This window comes from Salvelinus fontinalis, chromosome 23 (genome assembly GCF_029448725.1).
Source record: "Salvelinus fontinalis isolate EN_2023a chromosome 23, ASM2944872v1, whole genome shotgun sequence".
NCBI classification, from domain to species: Eukaryota; Metazoa; Chordata; class Actinopteri; order Salmoniformes; family Salmonidae; genus Salvelinus; species Salvelinus fontinalis.
The window spans coordinates 16348582-16368321 of record NC_074687.1 but is presented as its reverse complement, the minus strand read 5'-3'; the positions used below and the strand labels follow the sequence as shown (position 1 = coordinate 16368321).

Sequence of the window (19740 nt, the reverse complement as noted above, 5' to 3'; positions counted from 1 at the left end):
TTGCCGTGTCTGAATCCTGGCTTAGGAAGGCCACCAAAAACTCTGAGATTTCCATACCCAACTATAACACTTTCCGTCAAGATAGAACTGCCAAAGGGGGAGGAGTTGCAATCTACTGCAGAGATAGCCTGCAAAGTTCTGTCATACTTTCCAAGTCTATGCCCAAACAGTTCGAACTTCTAATTTTAAAAATTAATCTCTCCAGAAATAAGTTTCTCACTGTTGCCGCCTGCTACCGACCCCCCTCAGCTCCCAGCTGTGCCCTGGACACCATCTGTGAATTGATCGCTCCCCATCTAGCTTCAGAGTTTGTTCTGTTAGGTGACCTAAACTGGGATATGCTTAACACCCCGGCAGTCCTACAATCTAAGCTTGATGCCCTCAATCTCACACAAATCATCAAGGAACCCACCAGGTACAACCCTAAATCCGTAAACATGGGCACCCTAATAGACATTATCCTGACCAACTTGCCCTCCAAATACACCTCTGCTGTCTTCAATCAAGATCTCAGCGATCACTGCCTCATTGCCTGTATCCGCCACGGGTCCACGGTCAAACGACCACCCCTCATCACTGTCAAACGCTCCCTGAAACACTTCTGCGAGCAGGCCTTTCTAATCGACCTGGCCCGGGTACCCTGGAAGGATATTGACCTCATCCCGTCAGTTGAGGATGCCTGGTCATTCTTTAAAAGTTACTTCCTCACCATATTAGACAAGCATGCTCCGTTCAAAAAATGCAGAACCAAGAACAGATATAGCCCTTGGTTCACTCCAGACCTGACTGCCCTCGACCAGCACAAAAACATCCTGTGGCGAACTGCAATAGCATCGAAGAGCCCCCGTGATATGCAACTGTTCAGGGAAGTCAGGAACCAATACACGTAGTCAGTCAGGAAAGCAAAGGCCACCTTTTTCAAGCAGAAATTTGCATCCTGTAGCTCTAACTCCAAAAAGTTCTGGGATACTGTAAAGTCCATGGAAAACAAGAGCACCTCCTCCCAGCTGCCCACTGCACTGAGGCTAGATAACACGGTCACCACTGATAAGTCCGTGATAATCGAAAACTTCAACAAACATTTCTCAATGGCTGGCCATGCCTTCCACCTGGCGACTCCAACCTTGGCCAACAGCCCCGCCCCCCCCGCTGCTACTCGCCCAAGCCTCCCCAGCTTCTCCTTTACCCATATCCAGATAGCAGATGTTCTGAAAGAGCTGGAAAACCTGGACCCATACAAATCAGCTGGGCTTGACAATCTGGACCCCCTATTTCTGAAACTGTCCGCCGCCATTGACGCACCCCCTATTACCAGCCTGTTCAACCTCTCCTTCGTATCATCTGAGATCCCCAAGGATTGGAAAGCTGCCGCTGTCATCCCCCTCTTCAAAGGGGGAGACACCCTGGACCCAAACTGTTACAGACCTATATCCATCCTGCCCTGCCTAGCTAAGGTCTTCGAAAGCCAAGTCAACAAACAGATCACTGACCATCTCGAATCCCACCGTACCTTCTCCACTGTGCAATCCGGTTTCCGAGCCGGTCACGGGTGCACCTCAGCCACGCTCAAGGTACTAAACGATATCATAACCGCCATCGATAAAAGACATTACTGTGCAGCCGTCTTCATCGACCTGGCCAAGGCTTTCGACTCTGTCAATCACCATATTCTTATCGGCAGACTCAATAGCCTCGGTTTTTCTAATGACTGCCTTGCCTGGTTCACCAACTACTTTGCAGACAGAGTTCAGTGTGTCAAATCGGAGGGCATGTTGTCCGGTCCTCTGGCAGTCTCTATGGGGGTACCACAGGGTTCAATTCTCGGGCCGACTCTCTTCTCTGTATACATCAATGATGTTGCTCTTGCTGCGAGCGATTCCCTGATCCACCTCTACGCAGACGACACCATTCTGTACACTTCCGGCCCTTCCCTGGACACTGTGCTATCTAACCTCCAAACGAGCTTCAATGCCATACAACACTCCTTCCGTGGCCTCCAACTGCTCTTAAACGCTAGTAAAACCAAATGCATGCTTTTCAACCGTTCGCTGCCTGCACCCGCACGCCCGACTAGCATCACCACCCTGGACGGTTCCGACCTAGAATATGTGGACATCTATAAGTACCTAGGTGTCTGGCTAGACTGCAAACTCTCCTTCCAGACTCATATTAAACATCTCCAATCCAAAATCAAATTTAGAGTCGGCTTTCTATTCCGGAACAAAGCCTCCTTCACTCACGCCGCCAAACTTACCCTAGTAAAACTGACTATCCTACCGCTCCTCGACTTCGGCGATGTCATCTACAAAATAGCTTCCAATACTCTACTCAGCAAACTGGATGCAGTTTATCACAGTGCCATCTGTTTTGTTACTAAAGCACCTTATACGACCCACCACTGCGACCTGTATGCCCTAGTCGGCTGGCCCTCGCTACATGTTCGTCGTCAGACCCACTGGCTCCAGGTCATCTACAAGGCTATGCTAGGTAAAGTGCCGCCTTATCTCAGTTCACTGGTCACGATGGCTACACCCACCCGTAGCACGCGCTCCAGCAGGTGTATCTCACTGATCATCCCTAAAGCCAAAACCTCATTTGGACGCCTTTCCTTCCAGTTCACTGCTGCCTGCGACTGGAACGAATTGCAAAAATCTCTGAAGTTGGAGACTTTTATCTCCCTCAACAACTTTAAAAATCTGCTATCCGAGCAGCTAACCGATCGCTGCAGCTGTACATAGTCCATCTGTAAACTACCCACCCAATTTACCTACCTCACCCCCATACTGCTTTTATTTATTTACTTTTCTGCTCTTTTGCACACCAGTATCTCTTCTTGCACATGATCATCTGATGATTTATCACTCCAGTGTTAATCTGCTAAATTGTAATTATTCGATTTATTGCCTACCTCATGCCTTTTGCACACATTGTATATAGATTCTCTTTTTTCTACCATGTTATTGACTTGTCTATTGTTTACTCCATGTGTAACTCTGTGTTGTTGTCTGTTCACACTGCTATGCTTTATCTTGGCCAGGTCGCAGTTGCAAATGAGAACTTGTTCTCAACTAGCCTACCTGGTTAAATAAAGGTGAAATAAAAAATAAATAAATAAAAAATAAACATGTAATATAGGGGAGAAGCTGTCTCTGTTAAAGGCACACACACACACACACACACACACACACACACACACACACACACACACACACACACACACACACACACACACACACACACACACACACACACACACACACACACACACACACACACACACAGAACATATCATAGAAGGAAGGCTGCGTCTCTGGCATGTCATATATACACACACATGGGACTAGGGGAAAGGCATTGGCACTGCGTCAGTCTCAGGATAGGTTCTCTCATGTCATACAGCTTTAGAAAATGTCTAATATCACATGAGACCAAGACATTGTATCATTTTTGGTGGTTCCCCCACACACACGTATGTACAGTATGTTTAAGGTACAGTAGTCTTTCGTTTCCTGCCGTAACTCTCACATACAGTACAGTACACACATAATATGACAAGCCAGTCTGTCTGCCTTGGTCATTGTTGATGTTGGATTGTGTTTGACTATTGATTCTGTTCTTTAGAACAGGGAAGGGCAACTCCAGTCTCTGAGGGCTGCAGAGTGTGCAGGCTTTTGTTCCAACCCAGCTTGAACACCTTCAACTGATCAGCTATTCAGTGTAGACCAGTTGAATCAGGAGGTGGATCAGAAGCAGGACTTGAACAAAAGTCTGCATACACTGTGTCCCTCCTGAACCAGCTGGCCATGCCTGGTTTAGAGAAATAAGAGGGTTGAAGTGAGAAGGTTGTCTGCTGTTTCGCTGTTACACTCTCTGGCACATTGCTGCACCTTACATACAATAGGGGAATGTCACAGCCCCTTCTGACTGCAACACACACACGCTCATTAGAGTAGACCTGTCATATTTATCTGTGATGTCATAAAATGTGATGATGTACACTGCTGCTGGCTAAAGGAAAAGTCTGTTCCTCTCTCCGGAAGACCCTGCTACTGAGCCAGAAGCGAAGGAACCAGAGGCAGAAGCAGCAGAGCCCGAGGCCCCTGCAGAAGAAGTAGCTGCCGAGGAGGCCCTGGTAGCTGAGGAGGCTCCGGCAGAAGAAGAAGCTCCGGCAGAAGAAGAGGAGGAGGCTGCGGAGGAGGAGGTTCCGACAGTTGAGAAGGCTCTGGCAGAAGAAGACGCTCTGGCAGAAGAGGCTCCAGCCACAGAGGAAGAGGAGGCTCCGGCCACAGAGGAAAAGGTTCCGACAGTTGAGGAGACTCTGGCAGATGAAGACGCTCTGGCAGAAGAGGCTCCAGCCACAGAGGAAGAGGAGGCTCCAGCCACAGAGGAAGAAGACGCAGAAGTAGTAGACGAACCAGCAGTAGAAGCAGAGGCAGCCCCTGAAGCTGAGGCTGAACCAGGTGAGCCAGACACACACACAAACACACACACATACACACACAGCAGGTCAAACACCCCATATCCCTACAGTACATTCATGATCTTTGCATATAAGTGTATAGGACCAGTTTCAATTCATTTAGCTCTATAGCTTTGGGTTTGAGTTCTTGGATCCGTTTGTCCTTACTTTTTCGAAAACTGAATTGGAGGGGATGGAGTTACAGGTGAAGTGGGTGGGGAGGGTCAAGTACAATTTAGTTGGCCTCCTGAGGAATCTGATCGACACAGAGTCAACAGCCAGCCACAGTAACATATTCTGACCTTCTAGCCGATGAACTTATCGTAGGACACTACACAAGCTCTATTCTAGACAGACAGAAGACACAGAAGAATTTTAGAATGTGTGTTGGAATGCAAGGCTAGAGAAAGTGTTCTGAAAGCAGTCTTAAACTGTAAATCCAAACACTTTAACACTGTGATCGTGCAAGTGTGTAGACCTCAAGGCACTATCATGTAACGCAGTGGTTCCCAAACTTTTTATAGTCCCATACCCCTTCAAACATTCAACCTCCAGCTGTGTACCCCTCCAGCACCAGGGTCAGCATACTCTCAAATGTTGTTTTTTCCATCATTGTAAGCCTGCCACACACACACACACACGATACGATACATTTATTAAACATAAGAATGAGTGTGAGTTTTTGTCACAACCCGGGTCGTGGGTAGTGACAAAGAGCTCTTATAGGACTAGGGTACAAATAATAATATAATAATAATCAATAATTTTGCTCTTTATTTAGCCATCTTACATATAGAACCTTATTTGTTAATCATAAATTGTGAAGAACTCACCACAGGTTAATGAGAAGGGTGTGCTAGAAAGGATGCACATAACTCTGCAATGTTGGGTTGTATTGGAGTCTCAGTCTTAAATCATTTTACACACACAGTCTGTGCCTGTATTTAGTTTTCATGCTAGTGAGGGCCGAGAATCCACTCTCAAATATGTACGTAGTTGCAAAGGGCATCAGTGTCTTAACAGTGCGATTTGCTAAGGCAAGAAACTCTGAGTGCAGCCCATCCAGGAATCTGGCAGTGGCTTCTGATTAAATTCAATTTTCACAGAACCGCTTGTTGCAATTTCAATGAGGCTCTCTTGTTCAGATATCGGTAAGTGGACTGGAGGCAGGGCATGAAAAGGATAATGAATCCAGTTGTTTATGTCATCCGTTTTGGGATTGTACTTGCGTAATTGTGCACCCAACTCACTCAGGTGCTTCGCTATATCACATTTGACATTGTACGTAAGCTTGAGTTCATTTGCACGCAAAATATAATACGTTGATGGAAAGACCTGTGTGTTGTCCTTGTTAATGCAGACAGAAAAGAGGTCCAACTTTTTAATCATAGCCTCAATTTTGGTCCCGCACATTGAATATAGTTGCGGAGAGTTCCTGTAATCCTAGTTTCAGATCATTCAGGCGAGAAAAAACATCACCCAGATAGGCCAGTCGTGTAAGAAACTCGTCATCATGCAAGCGGTCAGACAAGTGAAAATTATGGTCAGTAAAGAAAACTTTAAGCTCGTGTCAATACTTTGCCCCTTGATAACCAGCGCATGTTGTAAAAGCGTTACATGGTCGCTGCCCATTTCATTGGATAATGTAGAAAATACACGAGAGTTCAGGGGCCTTGCTTTAACCATTTTCACTGTATTGTCCAAAATGTCTTTCAAGCTGTCAGGCATTCCCTTGGCAGCAAGAGCTTCTCGGTGGATGCTGCAGTGCAACCAAGTGGCGTCGGGAGCAACTGCTTGCACACGCGTTACCACTCCACTATATCTCCCTGTCATGGCTTTTACGCCATCAGTACAGATATCAACACATCTTAAACACCAAAGTTCATTTGATGTCACAAAGCTGTCCAGTACTTTAAAAATATCCTCTCATGTTGTCCTGGTTTCCAGTGGTTTGCAGAAGAGGATGTCTTCCTTAATTGACCCCCCATAAACGTAACGGACATATGCCAGGCCCGCCACGTCTGTTGACTCATCCACCTGTAACGCATATAATTCACTGGCTTGTATGTGAAGCAGTAATTGTTTCAAAACATCTCCTGCCATGTCACTGATGCGTTGTGAAACAGTGTTGTTTGATGAAGGCGTTGTCTGTATAGTTTTTTTGGCCTTTCCCCCCAGCATTGTCCCAGCCATATCCACGGCAGCAGGAAGAATTAAGTCATCCACAGTAGCATGGGGCTTGCCTGTCCTAGCCACTAGGTAGCTCACCATATAAAACACTGCTAGCACCCTATTAATGGTATCTGTTGCATTTATACATGTCTTACTACTTTTATTTATTTATTTTTCTTTAAAAAAAAATCGGAATCACATTTTTATTTGGCGTACTCCCCGACGACATTGCGTGTACCCCGTACCCCATTTTGGGAATACCTGCTCTGACGGATTAAATTCAAATGAATCGGTAATGGGTTTACCCCTAAAAACATACACACCCACACACCCCTCCCTCTCTCTCCACCCTGGCCTCAGACTAGATGTAACATGGTAAAAGTAAATCTGTGAAGCTCAAATTAGTCTGATATGTTATGTTTGTTATGGTTACATAAGACAAGACAAAGGTTCGAATAACATCACAGACAACTTTAGCATTTTAGCTCATTTGCAACTATTTACAAATATTTTACTGCTTTGCCACTACTTAGCATGTTAGCTAACCCTCCCCCTAACCCTAACCTTAACTCCTAACCATAACCTTAACCCTAATCTTAACCCCAGTCCCTAACCTTAACCCCTAACCTTAACCAGACACCTAGCCACCTAGCTAACGTTAGCTACAACAAATTGTAATTTGTAACGTATCAGACGAAATGGATGATAATCTATAGCGGCTGTGTAGTAGTGAGTGATACTGTTGGAAGAGAAGACGAAGGTAAAACACAACATCAACACATTCACACCCCTTATCCCTTAACCCTCACCTCTCACCTGACCATATTTACAGTTAGACATTGACATCTGGGTGGTGTTCATTTCGCCCAAAAAAACACAAAACGTTTGAAATGGAAAAATTGAAATATAGCTTTCTTTGACAAGTTCAGGTAGGACCTGCTCCTTGTTAAAGAGTTTTCCCCCATTTGCTCCAACTGAACAAACAACTCTGGCCTCTCAGACAGTCATAAAGCAGCCTGAAGGTGCTGCTCATATTTCTCTGTGTTTATGTTTGTTTCTATGTGTCTGTTTTTTTTGCAGATGAACTAGATCTGTCTGAAGCTGTTGAACCAGGTAAGAAGGGTTTATTTACTTTGGTAAATCGGACTGTCAGTACCAAACATTTCCGCTTTCCCCCCTACATTTACAAGACTGCAGTTTTCTGATGAACCAGTAAAGTTAGTATACTATAGAAGTAGAGACACCGTTTTACTGTGTTTGAGAAGCTCTGATGTCAGACTTGAGCTGGTTTTTATTCATTTCAGGTCTAGCTCACCTGCCACTGCTGCTCTTACAGTTAGGCCTACAACCCTGGAGTCACAGATACCACATGTCTATACAGTGTGCAATGCTACTTTAGTCCTGTAGTCCTTTATTCACCTCTCCTCCCTTTCCCCTGACAAAACCTGTCTCACCTCTCCCCACTCCTTCCTTTTACAGAGGCGGAGCCTGAAACACCAGCAGAGAGCGAGCCCACGGAGGAGAAGACAGGTGCGAGTCTCAACGGCCTGTGTGACTAAGCACGTGTTTTTATGCGTGTGTTTCAGGGGGAAGGGCTTGTTTGGCTTTACACGCCACACTAAAGTTGACACCACATCGCTGATAAATGAAAACTCATTGTTTTATTGACCTGAAACAGGGGGAGATTTGGATCTGGAGGACGCTATAGCTGAGAATGAGGAAGACACACCCGCGGGTGGGAAGAGGCGCAGCGGGGGCTCAGTTGGTTAGTATCTTATACTGCTGCTAGTGGCTACAACACATGTGGTATGGAACTGGGCTAGAAGAGTTGGCTCCAGCACAGTATAGAACCAGACAAATGGCTGTTAACTGAAACTGACACTTGATATAATAATGTGAACATTTCTACATCATTACGCTGTGTCCGATTGATTACATTCTGATATACAGTTAGATATGGAGTCTCTGTGGATGAGTCAGAAAACAGCTTTTACAATATATTAACTGCTCAGGGCTCATTGTGGTCTATGACCAATAAAGTGACTAATATAGACTAATGAGTCACATTCAGGAGGTTTATCATGCTCCAACATGCATGAGAACCAGAGACAGAGAGGCCTTAGTGCCTTCAGGTGCTGCAGCTTACAGAGAGTTCCAGTCATTAATGACTCACATTCACTATGATCCATATGCAAATATACACTTGGTTAAGTACAGTACGTGTGTGTGAGTGTTTGCATGTAGATTTGTCTTTTCCGACCGGTTAGAGCAGAAACTCTATAGCAGTAAATACCTTCAGGGCATCAACTAGATTAGCGACTGGGTTTGAATAATGCCTCCCCCCTCTCTCTTTCCAGCCCATGCAGCAGAAGCAGAAGGTAAAGGCCTTGCTTCCCCTAATGATATATTATGTCAAAAATCGGGGGGGGGGGGGGGGGGGGGTTATTTGTGTGTGTGTTATGTGAATAATTGTCTGTTTCTTTGATTTGATTTCTTCTAATCAGGCACAGCTGAAACTCAAGGTGAGTCCTGCTCCCTCGCTCTCTGTCTCTCCACTGTGTGTGTTCTGGATGTTTCCATACTGTGGAATAGTATCTAGTTTCCATACTGTGGAATAGTTTCTAGTTTCCATACTGTGGAATCATTTCTAGTTTCCATACTGTGGAATCATTTCTAGTTTCCATACTGTGGAATAATTTCTAGTTTCCATACTGTGGAATAGTTTCTAGTTTCCATACTGTAACGCTTGTCGTAGTTGGAAGAAGGTGAGGACCAAAGCGCAGCGTGGTAAGTGTCCATATTCAATTTAATAACTGGACACTAAGAATACAAAAATAACAACGTGAATGATACAAAACTAAAACGAAACAGTCCCGTATGGTGAAAACACAGACACAGGAAAACAACCATAGAACAAAACATAGAAAAACAACAAAGAATGCCCACCCCAACTCACGCCCTGACCAAACTAAAATAAAGACATAACAAAGGAACTAAGGTCAGAACGTGACACATACTGTAGAATAGTTTCTAGTTTCCACACTGTAGAATCGTTTCTAGTTTCCATACTGTAGAATAGTTTCTAGTTTCCATACTGTAGAATAGTTTCTAGTTTCCATACTGTAGAATAGGTTCTAGTTTCCATACTGTAGAATAGTTTCTAGTTTCCATACTGTAGAATAGTTTCTAGTTTCCATACTGTAGAATAGTTTCTAGTTTCCATACTGTAGAATAGGTTCTAGTTTCCATACTGTAGAATAGTTTCTAGTTTCCATACTGTAAAATAGTTTCTAGTTTCCATACTGTCTAGGTACTATAATTATAATATATGGAGAAGATAGTACATTTTATGTTTCCTCCCTTAACTTGTGGCAAGCTGTAACATATTGTGCTGCCAACTATATCACCACATACCATTGCACCAAAAGTAAAGAAAGTGTTTGATTGTTGTTTGATTGTTGTGTCCAATTTTTTGACATTTTCATTATGAATTTGGGGGAAAAGGACTCTCTAGGTAATCTATATTTGGGACAGAAGATTAGAAAGTGTTCTTCACTTTCTATCTCTCCTGACCCACAGTTATGACATACTGTAGTCAGTCTTCTCTGGCCAGCCTTGTTTTTTGATGGTGTTCTGTTTCAATTGCCAGGCTATCATCACTAATTCTGTATTTGGTTTCTGTTTTTCTTTGTTTGGGGTCATTTACACAGGTTAAGTATTCTGCTTAAGTGAAGTCTTTCTCTGAACTTCAACCTCACTTTGCCATTAGTCGATGTATGTATTCTTATTATTCACCACAGGCTGTCTAAGTTTTGCCCTTGGGGACAGATTATTTGTGTTCATGTCGATCTTGTGTATTTGGTCCAGTTTTGTTAAGGTGCCACTCTTTGGGCAAAGACCCTAAATGCTCTGTACTTGCTTGAACCTTCTAAGTTCTGCCCTGCATTCATGGTTTGTGGAATTTCTTTGTACATTTTGAATGCTTTAGCAACATTCTTTCTGTGGATTTTCTGTGGGTGTTTTGTCCCATTATGTATACGTTTGGAATTGGAATTTGTGGTCTGTATCATTTCATTGAGGATACCATCAACACCACAGGCCTTTTTCAGTTGGAGGGTTTGTATTTTGTCTTGTAGTTCATTCAATGTAATTGGAGAATCCAGTGGGTTCTGGTAGTCTTTAATAGTTGATTTTAAGGTTTCTATTTTATCATGTATATGTTTGTTCTTTGTTATAGGGCCAAAAATATTGGAGAAGTTGTTTACCCATACATGTCTGTTTTGGATAGATAACTCTTTGTGTTGTTGTTTGTTTAGTGTTTTCCAATTTTCCCAGAAGTGGTTAGAGTCTGTGGATTCTTCAATTACATTGAGCTGATTGCTGACGTGCTGTTCCTTCTTTTTCCGTAGTGTATTTCTGCATTGTTTTAGTGATTCACCATAGTGAAGGAGTAGGCTGAGGTTTTCTGGGTCTCTATGTTTTGGGTTTGATAGGTTTCTCAATTTCTTTCTTAGGTTTTTGCATTCTTCATCAAACCATTTGTCATTGTTGTTAATTTTCTAACTTGACACGTTTTTATTTGATAGAGAAGCTGAGAGGTCATATATACTGTTTAGGTGAAGTTTACACTTTCAATATTACAGTGAAATGTTTTGTCCAGGAAGTTGTCTTAAAGGGATTGAATTTGTTGTTGCCTAATTGTTTTTTGGTAGGTTTCCACACTGCTTTCCATCCCTCTATAGCATTTCTTAATATTATTCAGTTCCTTTGGCTTTGATGCAACATGATTGAGTATTGCTCTGTTCAAGTAGACTGTGATTTTGCTGTGATCTGACAGGGGTGTCAGTGGGCTGACTGTGAATGCTCTGAGAGACTCTGTGTTGAGGTCAGTGATAAAGTAGTCTACAGTACAGTCGTGGCCAAAAGTTTGAGAATGACACAAATATACATTTTCACAAAGTTTGCTGCTTCAGTGTCTTTAGATATTTTTGCCAGATGTTACTATGGAATACTGAAGTATAATTACATGCATTTCATAAGTGTCAAAGGCTTTTATTGATAATTACATGAAGTTGATGCAAAGAGTCAATATTTGCAGTGTTGACCCTTCTTTTTCAAGACCTCTGCAATCCGCCCTGGCATGCTGTCAATTAACTTCTGGGCCACATCCTGACTGATGGCAGCCCATTTTTGCATAATCAATAATTGGAATTTGTGGGTTTTCGGTTTGTCCACCCGCCTCTTGAGGACTGACCACAAGTTCTCAATGGGATTAAGGTCTGGGGAGTTTCCTGGCCATGGACCCAAAATATCGATGTTTTGTTCTCCGAGCCACTCAGTTATCACTTTTGCCTTATTGCAAGGTGCTCCATCATGCTGGAAAAGGCATTGTTCGTCACCAAACTGTTCCTGGATGGTTGGGAGAAGTTGCTCTCGGAGGAGGTGTTGATACCATTCTTTATTCATGGCTGTGTTCTTAGGCAAAATTGTGAGTGAGCCCACTCCCTTGGCTGAGAAGCAACCCCACACATGACTGGTCTCAGGATGCTTTACTGTTGGCATGACACAGGACTGATGGTAGTGCTCACCTTGTCTTCTCCGGACAAGCTTTTTTCCGGATGCCCCAAACAATTGGAAAGGGGATTCATCAGAGAAAATGACTTTACCCCAGTCCTCAGCAGTCCAATCCCTGTACCTTTTGCAGAATATCAGTCTGTCCCTGATGTTTTTCCTGGAGAGAAGTGGCTTCTTTGCTGCCCTTCTTGACACCAGGCCATCCTCCAAAAGTCTTCGCCTCACTATGCGTGCAGATGCACTCACACCTGCCTGCTGCCATTCCTGAGCAAGCTCTGTACAGGTGGTGCCCCGATCTCGCAGCTCAATCAACTTTAGGAGACGATCCTGGCGCTTGCTGGACTTTCTTGGGCGCCCTGAAGCCTTCACAACAATTGAACCGCTCTCCTTGAAGTTCTTGATGATCCGATAAATGGTTGATTTAGGTGCAATCTTACTGGCAGCAATATCCTTGCCAGTGAAGCCCTTTTTGTGCAAAGAAATTATGACGGCACGTGTTTCCTTGCAGGTAACCATGTTTGACAGAGGAAGAACAATGATTCCAAGCACCACCCTCCTTTTGAATCTTCCAGTCTGTTATTCGAACTCAATCAGCATGACAGAGTGATCTCCAGCCTTGTCCTCGTCAACACTCACACCTGTGTTAACGAGAGAATCCCTGACATGATACCAGCTTGTCCTTTTGTGGCAGGGCTGAAATGCAATGGAAATGTTTTGGGGGGATTCAGCTCATTTGCATGGCAACGAGGGACTTTGCAATTAATTGCAATTCATCTGATCACTCAAACTGAGGTAGCAGACTTTGTGAAAATTAATATTTGTGTCATTCTCAAAACTTTTGGCCACGACTGTACTACTCCCAAGAGATGAGTTATAGGTGTACCTACTGTAGGAGTCCCCTCGAAGCCTACCATTGACTATGTACATATCCAGCGTCCAACAGAGCTGCAGGAGTTGTGACCCTTTTTTGTTGGTTATGTGGTCGTAGTTGTGCCTAGGGGGGCATATGGGGGGGGGGGGGGGGGGGGGGCTGTCACCTGTGTTTGTCCCTTGTGTGTTTAGGGTGTCAGGTTCTTGTTCAGTTCTGGCATTTAGGTCACCACAGACTAGTACATGTCCCTGGGCCTGAAAATGATTGACTTCCCCCTCCAGGATGGAGAAGCTGTCTTCATTAAAGTATGAGGATTCTAGTTGGGGGATATAGGTAGCACACAGGAGGACATTTTTCTCTGTTGAGATCATTTCCTTTTGAATTTGTAAAATGTTCCTGTTTTGATTAATTGAATTAAGTGAGTTAGTTCTGCTCTATACCAAATTAGCATACCCCCTGAGTCCCTTCCCTGTTTCACACCTGGTAGTTTGGTGGCTGGGACTACCAGCTCTTGTAACCTAGAGGGCAACCAGTTGGTCCATCTCCTCTATATCATATTTCTTGTAGGATGACAATGTCTGTATTTCTGATATTCCAGGATGAGATAGTGAAGGCTTTGTGTTCCATAAAGTGTCCAATGTTGTTAGTCGTGTGGTTTGGCCTCAGACCGTTGGCTTGGTCTAGTGCTCTCTCTCTCTCTCTCTCTCTCTCTCTCTCTCTCTCTCTCTCTCTCTCTCTCTCTCTCTCTCTCTCTCTCTCTCTCTCCTTCTCTCTCTCTCTCTCTCTCTCTCCCTCTCTCTCTCTCCCTCTCTCCCTCTCTCTCTCTCTCTCTCTCTCTCTCTCTCTCTCTCTCTCTCTCTCTCTCTCTCTCTCTCTCTCTCTCTCTCTCTGTCTGTCTGTCTGTCTGTCTGTATTACAGGGTGGTGACTGATATAGCTCCAGGTTCTATATGAACCCTAGTATTAAAAGTCCAATAGAACAGAGGCAGTATTCCCACTTAATGATTAAGCTATTTTCATCCATACACAGATACAAGCCATGTAGGTCTACACACAACACATTAAACCTGAAAGTACACTACAGTGCAGTTTTTGTTGCTGCCCCTTCACATCAAACATAATATGAAAATTAATAAATGACTCATATAAATAAACACATTGGATAAATAAACATATTTTTATGTGTGTACACTTTTAGAAAAAAGGGTTCCAACAGGGTTCTTCGGCTGTCACCATAAGATAACCCTTTTTGCTTCCAGTTAGAACTCTTTTGGGGTCCAGGTAGAACCCTCTGGGAAACATGGGGTATGTCTTCTATGTGGTTGGTTGGTATTTACTTGACAGTGGTATTCATTCAGTCATCTAGAGGTTGGTTTGCAGGTGCATTGGGAGATTCAAAAGAAAATTAACTTCCTCACAGCTTACTCTCAAAGTATCCCTTGTTTATTGCACTAATGTATTGGGGAAAGTGGAAAAGGGAAGTGTGAGGAGGGAGGGGGGACGGGTTCTATTCATTTGAACTATGGTTGTTATTTCTTGTATGTAGTGACTCGGTTTTGATAGTATTCTATCGTGTTACATTGTCTTATGTGGAAGTCAGATTGACGTGGTGACAGAGTTAATAGCTGTTGACGTAGTGAGTTATTAGCCGTATCTGCTGACAGTTGTGTGGAAGGTAACGCATTGTAATTACTGGATGTATGTTTCTGAATAATCTCTGCTGTATCTGGTGTTACAGACACACACCTCACACACACTCGTCACACACACACAGCACATTTCACAGGGAACGCCACTGCTCTGGACACAAGCAGAGCCCAACAGTGTATATACATATGGTTATGGTGCAACAGCATCACACTGCATCTTTGTTGCAAAGTACCGTATTGCATATCTTCTGTGAAAATACTGTATATAACCACCTAATAGAACCTTTCAACAAGCTGCATTATAAGCAGTGTTATAACCACTGTTGTCTCTATAGGGTCTAGCTCTGGCTCGGTGGTGGGCATTCTGTGTGCTATCGGCGTGGCGATCGTTGGAGCTGCCACCGGATACTTCACCTATCACAAGAAGAAGCTCTGTTTCAAGAACAGTGGAGGTGAGATACCATCAACCACATACTGTCTGCTGCTGTAGCTGGCTCGTTCCACGGAAAGAGTACCTTTTGCGTCCCTTTGACATTTTAAGTAAAATTGTGCAGCAATATTTATTCAATGAAGAGCCCTTTAATATAGACCACATGGAAAATTCAATAAATCCGATTTTCTATATTGAATAAAGACTTGCCTTAGTGCCAAAAATAATAATTTTAACATATCCCTCTGTGACTTCTAGAAAGATTTTAATCCACTGAATCCCAACATTTCTCAATGTTTTCACCAGTATTGTAAAGCCCTAGTAATGTTTTTGCTGTGACAGAGTCATTTCTGAAGATTATTATTTATGTCACGTGATTAGTGATTCATTTAATAGTCAGATTATTCTATCCCTCATTTTAAGGTCTACCCTGTGACATGAACTGAACTCTCTTTTAATATGGTGAAACTATTCATAATTATTAGGTATTTTTTACATCTAATAGTCAAATCATAGTGTAAAAGCACTCTTTTTGGCCATGTGGTGGAAAACTGAACGGGTCGAGCATAACACGTCAACTCAGTTACCCATAGATAGACAGGCTAGAAATGTTTTAACTATTCAGACCTGGACTCAATAAGAATCATAGTGTAAAAGCGATAGCCAACAACCACATAGTTGATGTTTTGTTGATGTTGGTGGTGGAACTGCATTGGAGCTGTCAAATTGGTGAGCAGCTGCTTTTGTGATCATAGTCTCGAAGCCACACCCACCCAATGTCATTAGGAGTTTAGAACGAGAAAGTGTAGGTTACATATAAATAATGACGCTCAAATTCAAAATCACTAAACAAAATAATTAGGATTTCTTTCAGCCTTCCAGTGTTCGAACTTGTAAACAAGGCTGCATGGGATTTCTCTTAATGCGAATTCGTGCAGCCAATAGAAGTGTCCGCTTTAGGTATAATGCCGGGATCCGCTTGTGGATTTGACAGCGCTAACACAGTTCCACCTCCAACACCGTCAAAATATCAGCTATGAGGATTTCGGCTGAAGCAGATCTGATCGAATCGGCCCTAAAAATGTTGGTGAGCTTGAATTCAATTGCCCCTCCCTGTTGCACACAACCATCTTCCCGTTGACCCTGTCATAAAAAGGGATTATGGCTGATTTAAGATGAAATTGTCAACCCTGTTATTTTAATTGGCACTTTATAGGCACTTACTATCTTCTTTTTTTAATTTAACCTCTTGAGATGGGAAAACATTTTTTCTCACCAAGATACACTACCTAATGACACAGCTACATTGAGAGAAAGAGAGAGGGAGAGAGAGAAATAATAATGAATTCCCTGTCTCTCCATCAGGGGATGTAGAGAGTGCCCGTAAGGAGGAGGCTGAGACCCAGTCGAATCCCCAAGGTACATAGTATCTTAATAAATCAAACACATCAACCACTAGTCTGCCGGTGTTGTGATTGTCCGTTGTTAACCCAGCGTGTCCTTTTCTGGTTGCAGTTCTCAGCAACTTGCTGACTAAATCCTCCTAGATCGTCTGAGATTCCAATGGAGAAGAACCAGGACCAGCAGTTTACCATAACACATATGCACACACACACATGCACACGTGTGCACACACTCATACACAGATCCATCCCAATCTTTAGGCCTTAAACTGATTATAGTTGTAAAACTGTGAGATAGTGGTTTGGAGGTTATGAACGTTCAGCACCACGTTAGAGTGAAACCAATCAGTAGTATCTCAGTGTCTTCTAAAGATCACATTTGTAATCCGTTAAAAATGAGGTGATATTTTCTGTCCACTTAACAGCACCGAGACAATGTAGGCCTATTTCTCTGTATACAAGTACTGGGAAGTTCACCCGGGTACCTGTCATTTTAGCTAACATTCCACTCCTTGCCACTCCTGTCATTTGCCAAAGAGACTGGCTTATTGACGTTCCTAAAGCTCAAAATGCAAACCGGATTTACAATTACATTGTGGTTGGAGGATAACTGTGACGGTTATCGAATCAGGATCAAATCCTCTGATCTTCTCAAGCTCATAATGATAGAATGTTCATATTTGAAGATTGCCGAAAGACAATGAATACAAGGAGTGGCATGTAATTGGCTGAACAGCAACCAGGCTACAGTTCCCAGAATATTTTGGATAAAATGGACCCTCCTTTATTTGAAATGTTAACGTTGTTTGGTTCTTTACAAGGATTTAGGGTTTGATTTAATCCGTAGTGCTGAAGATCCATGATATAATGCTGATCTTCAGTGCTACAGATTGAATCAAGCCCTTACTGTGTGTGCTGTAGCCAACTCTTCTAGCCTGGTTTCATGCTGTAGCCAACTCTTCTAGCCTGGTTTCATACTGTAGCCAACTCTTCTAGCCTGGTTTCATACTGTAGCCAACTCTTCTAGCCTGATTGTCAAGCCATACCTGTGTTGTGTGACAATGAAGGAACTCAGAGCGGAGTTGGCCAAAGCACCAAAAGACTGGAACACCAGGCTAGTAGTGTTGTTCTGTGAAAGCTGGTTAGAGGAAGCTATGTGAGAGCTGGTACGAGGACAGAAGATATCACCCCTGTTGTGTGTTTGCTGGGTATTTGAGGGGCTTGGGGACCTTGTCTAAAATACAACAACGTATGAGAACATTTAGCTCTATTGAAATGTTCAAATAGTATGTGTTAGAATATAATGCTGTACTGCTCTGTAAGTGCCTTACATTAGATGCCTCACCTGGGAAGCCTTTTTATGATTCTATCTCACTACTAAGGCCAGTCTGAAATGGCTCCCTATTCCCTCTATAGTGGAATACTTTTGAAGCCCTGCTATAAAGGGAATAGGGAGCCATTTCAGACACAGCTCTAGACTCAGGCACGGGTCTCCAACTGCCCACCCAGCAGCTATCCAGGATCAGAGTTGGAGAACCCAGTGTCTGCTTAACGCTACAGGGTCCACCCAAACAGTACTGTGCTGGCCAGCATATTTTCTTTTCACATTATTCTTTCCAACATGGGTCCAGCAACTATGGGAGATGTGTAACTGGGCAAGCCCAGTACAGCTTGGTTTGGCGCAGTAGTGTGAAAAGGGTATACGACTGTATGCAGTATAACCCTGGGCAGGAGTCAGCCTGGGAGGAGCTCACCACTGAACACACAGTAAGAATGTTCCAGTTCACAGTGAAAGACTGTGAGACTCTTGGAGAAGCAATTTCTAATTAGCCTGGTCCCATGATCTGTATGTGCTTTAGCCAACTAACTACTCTGAATATCATTGTCTAGACAATACTTATTTTGGAGAATAACTTTCCTCTCCAAAAGAGTTCATGGTAAGTGTAATGATGATACAGTGGTATACAGAGTACTCCACTCTTATATTTAATGAATCTGTCTTTGTTATCGTGTGTTTGAGAATTGTGTGATTTTAATCGTTTAGCACATATTTCTTTTGAATTGTGTAAATAATGCTGGAGATAGAAATAAAGGAGCTGTTCAGGGGGAACTATGTGTCATGTGTCTGTTGTGTGTGATGGGCGTGACAAACAGTGTCTTGTGGCATGCAGGTGACCAGGGTTAAAACCCAGTCAGTAACATATGGATCAGTGCTGCTAAAGACACAGCTGCCTGTATGAATCAGACATGAAGACATGACCAGAACAGCTTGATATGCCAGGTATTCATCATCATAGGGTGGCCACACACACATATGCACACACACACAGAGACAGAGAGAGAGAGCAGAGAGCAGAGAGAGAGAGAGAGAGCAGTGTGTAGACTTGGTAGTGATCGATAGTGACAGGCCCATAAAGCAAGGCCTGGGGCGTCAGGTTCATTACTGGAGGTATATGTGGGAACCTGCTGGGAAATTCTTCTCAACACACGTATCATCATCATGGCATCCATAAACCATCACTAGCTAATTAGATCAGCAAGTAAGGGCTTGGTTTTGTTGAATATTTGATTGTAAGTTGAAAGGATTGCTTCACAAGAGACCATTAAACTTCAGTAGTTCAAAGCAAGAGAAGTGATAGTAATGAATATTGAAAAGTCTAGTACCTAGGCTATTGTATTGAATTGAGCCAAGACATACATGTATTAAAGCTGAAATGTCAGAACGCGCTGTCGGCTAGACTCACAGGCATTTAAATATATATTATGTGTATTGAACATGGATATATATATTCAGCTTTCCTATCCTAACCTATCCTCAACTCTAATCCATCTGTTGCACCTGGCAATGACCTCGGTGCTGGAGGAAGGTCTTTTCTAGAACTGACAAGATTCCCTACATGACAAAGAAGTGTGTCTGTGAAGGAGTGCCAAACTGCATATTCTGTGAAGGATTCCAAACACTTCCCTGGTTTTGATGCTAATGATTCCCTTGGTTTGATCAATCAAGGGGGGCATCTAGTGGCACAGATTTGGTATTGCATGCACTTTGATATTTCTATAGGTAGCCGAGCAACTGCCCCTCTAGTTTTATAAGCAATTGAGCACATACAGCTGCACATTTAATACCAACATAGTCTTATATTAGCTCATATGCCTGTAACTACGGTAAAAGGGGGAAGTAGA

At 43.2% G+C, this 19740-nt stretch overlaps 1 protein-coding gene across 1 annotated transcript in view; it reads left to right on the top strand.

Annotated features, from left to right (window-relative positions):
* Positions 1-18667, top strand: part of si:ch211-39i22.1 (uncharacterized) — a 30813-nt gene extending 12146 nt beyond the window's left edge. The window contains exons 2-10 of the mRNA XM_055878048.1: positions 4041-4460; positions 7712-7744; positions 8111-8161; positions 8310-8396; positions 8989-9009; positions 9136-9153; positions 15060-15176; positions 16520-16573; positions 16670-18667. Coding sequence (XP_055734023.1) covers positions 4041-4460; positions 7712-7744; positions 8111-8161; positions 8310-8396; positions 8989-9009; positions 9136-9153; positions 15060-15176; positions 16520-16573; positions 16670-16701 — 833 coding nt within the window. The 3' untranslated portion in view covers positions 16702-18667. The remainder of the gene's footprint in view (positions 1-4040; positions 4461-7711; positions 7745-8110; positions 8162-8309; positions 8397-8988; positions 9010-9135; positions 9154-15059; positions 15177-16519; positions 16574-16669) is intronic.
* Positions 18668-19740: the final 1073 nt, after the last annotated feature.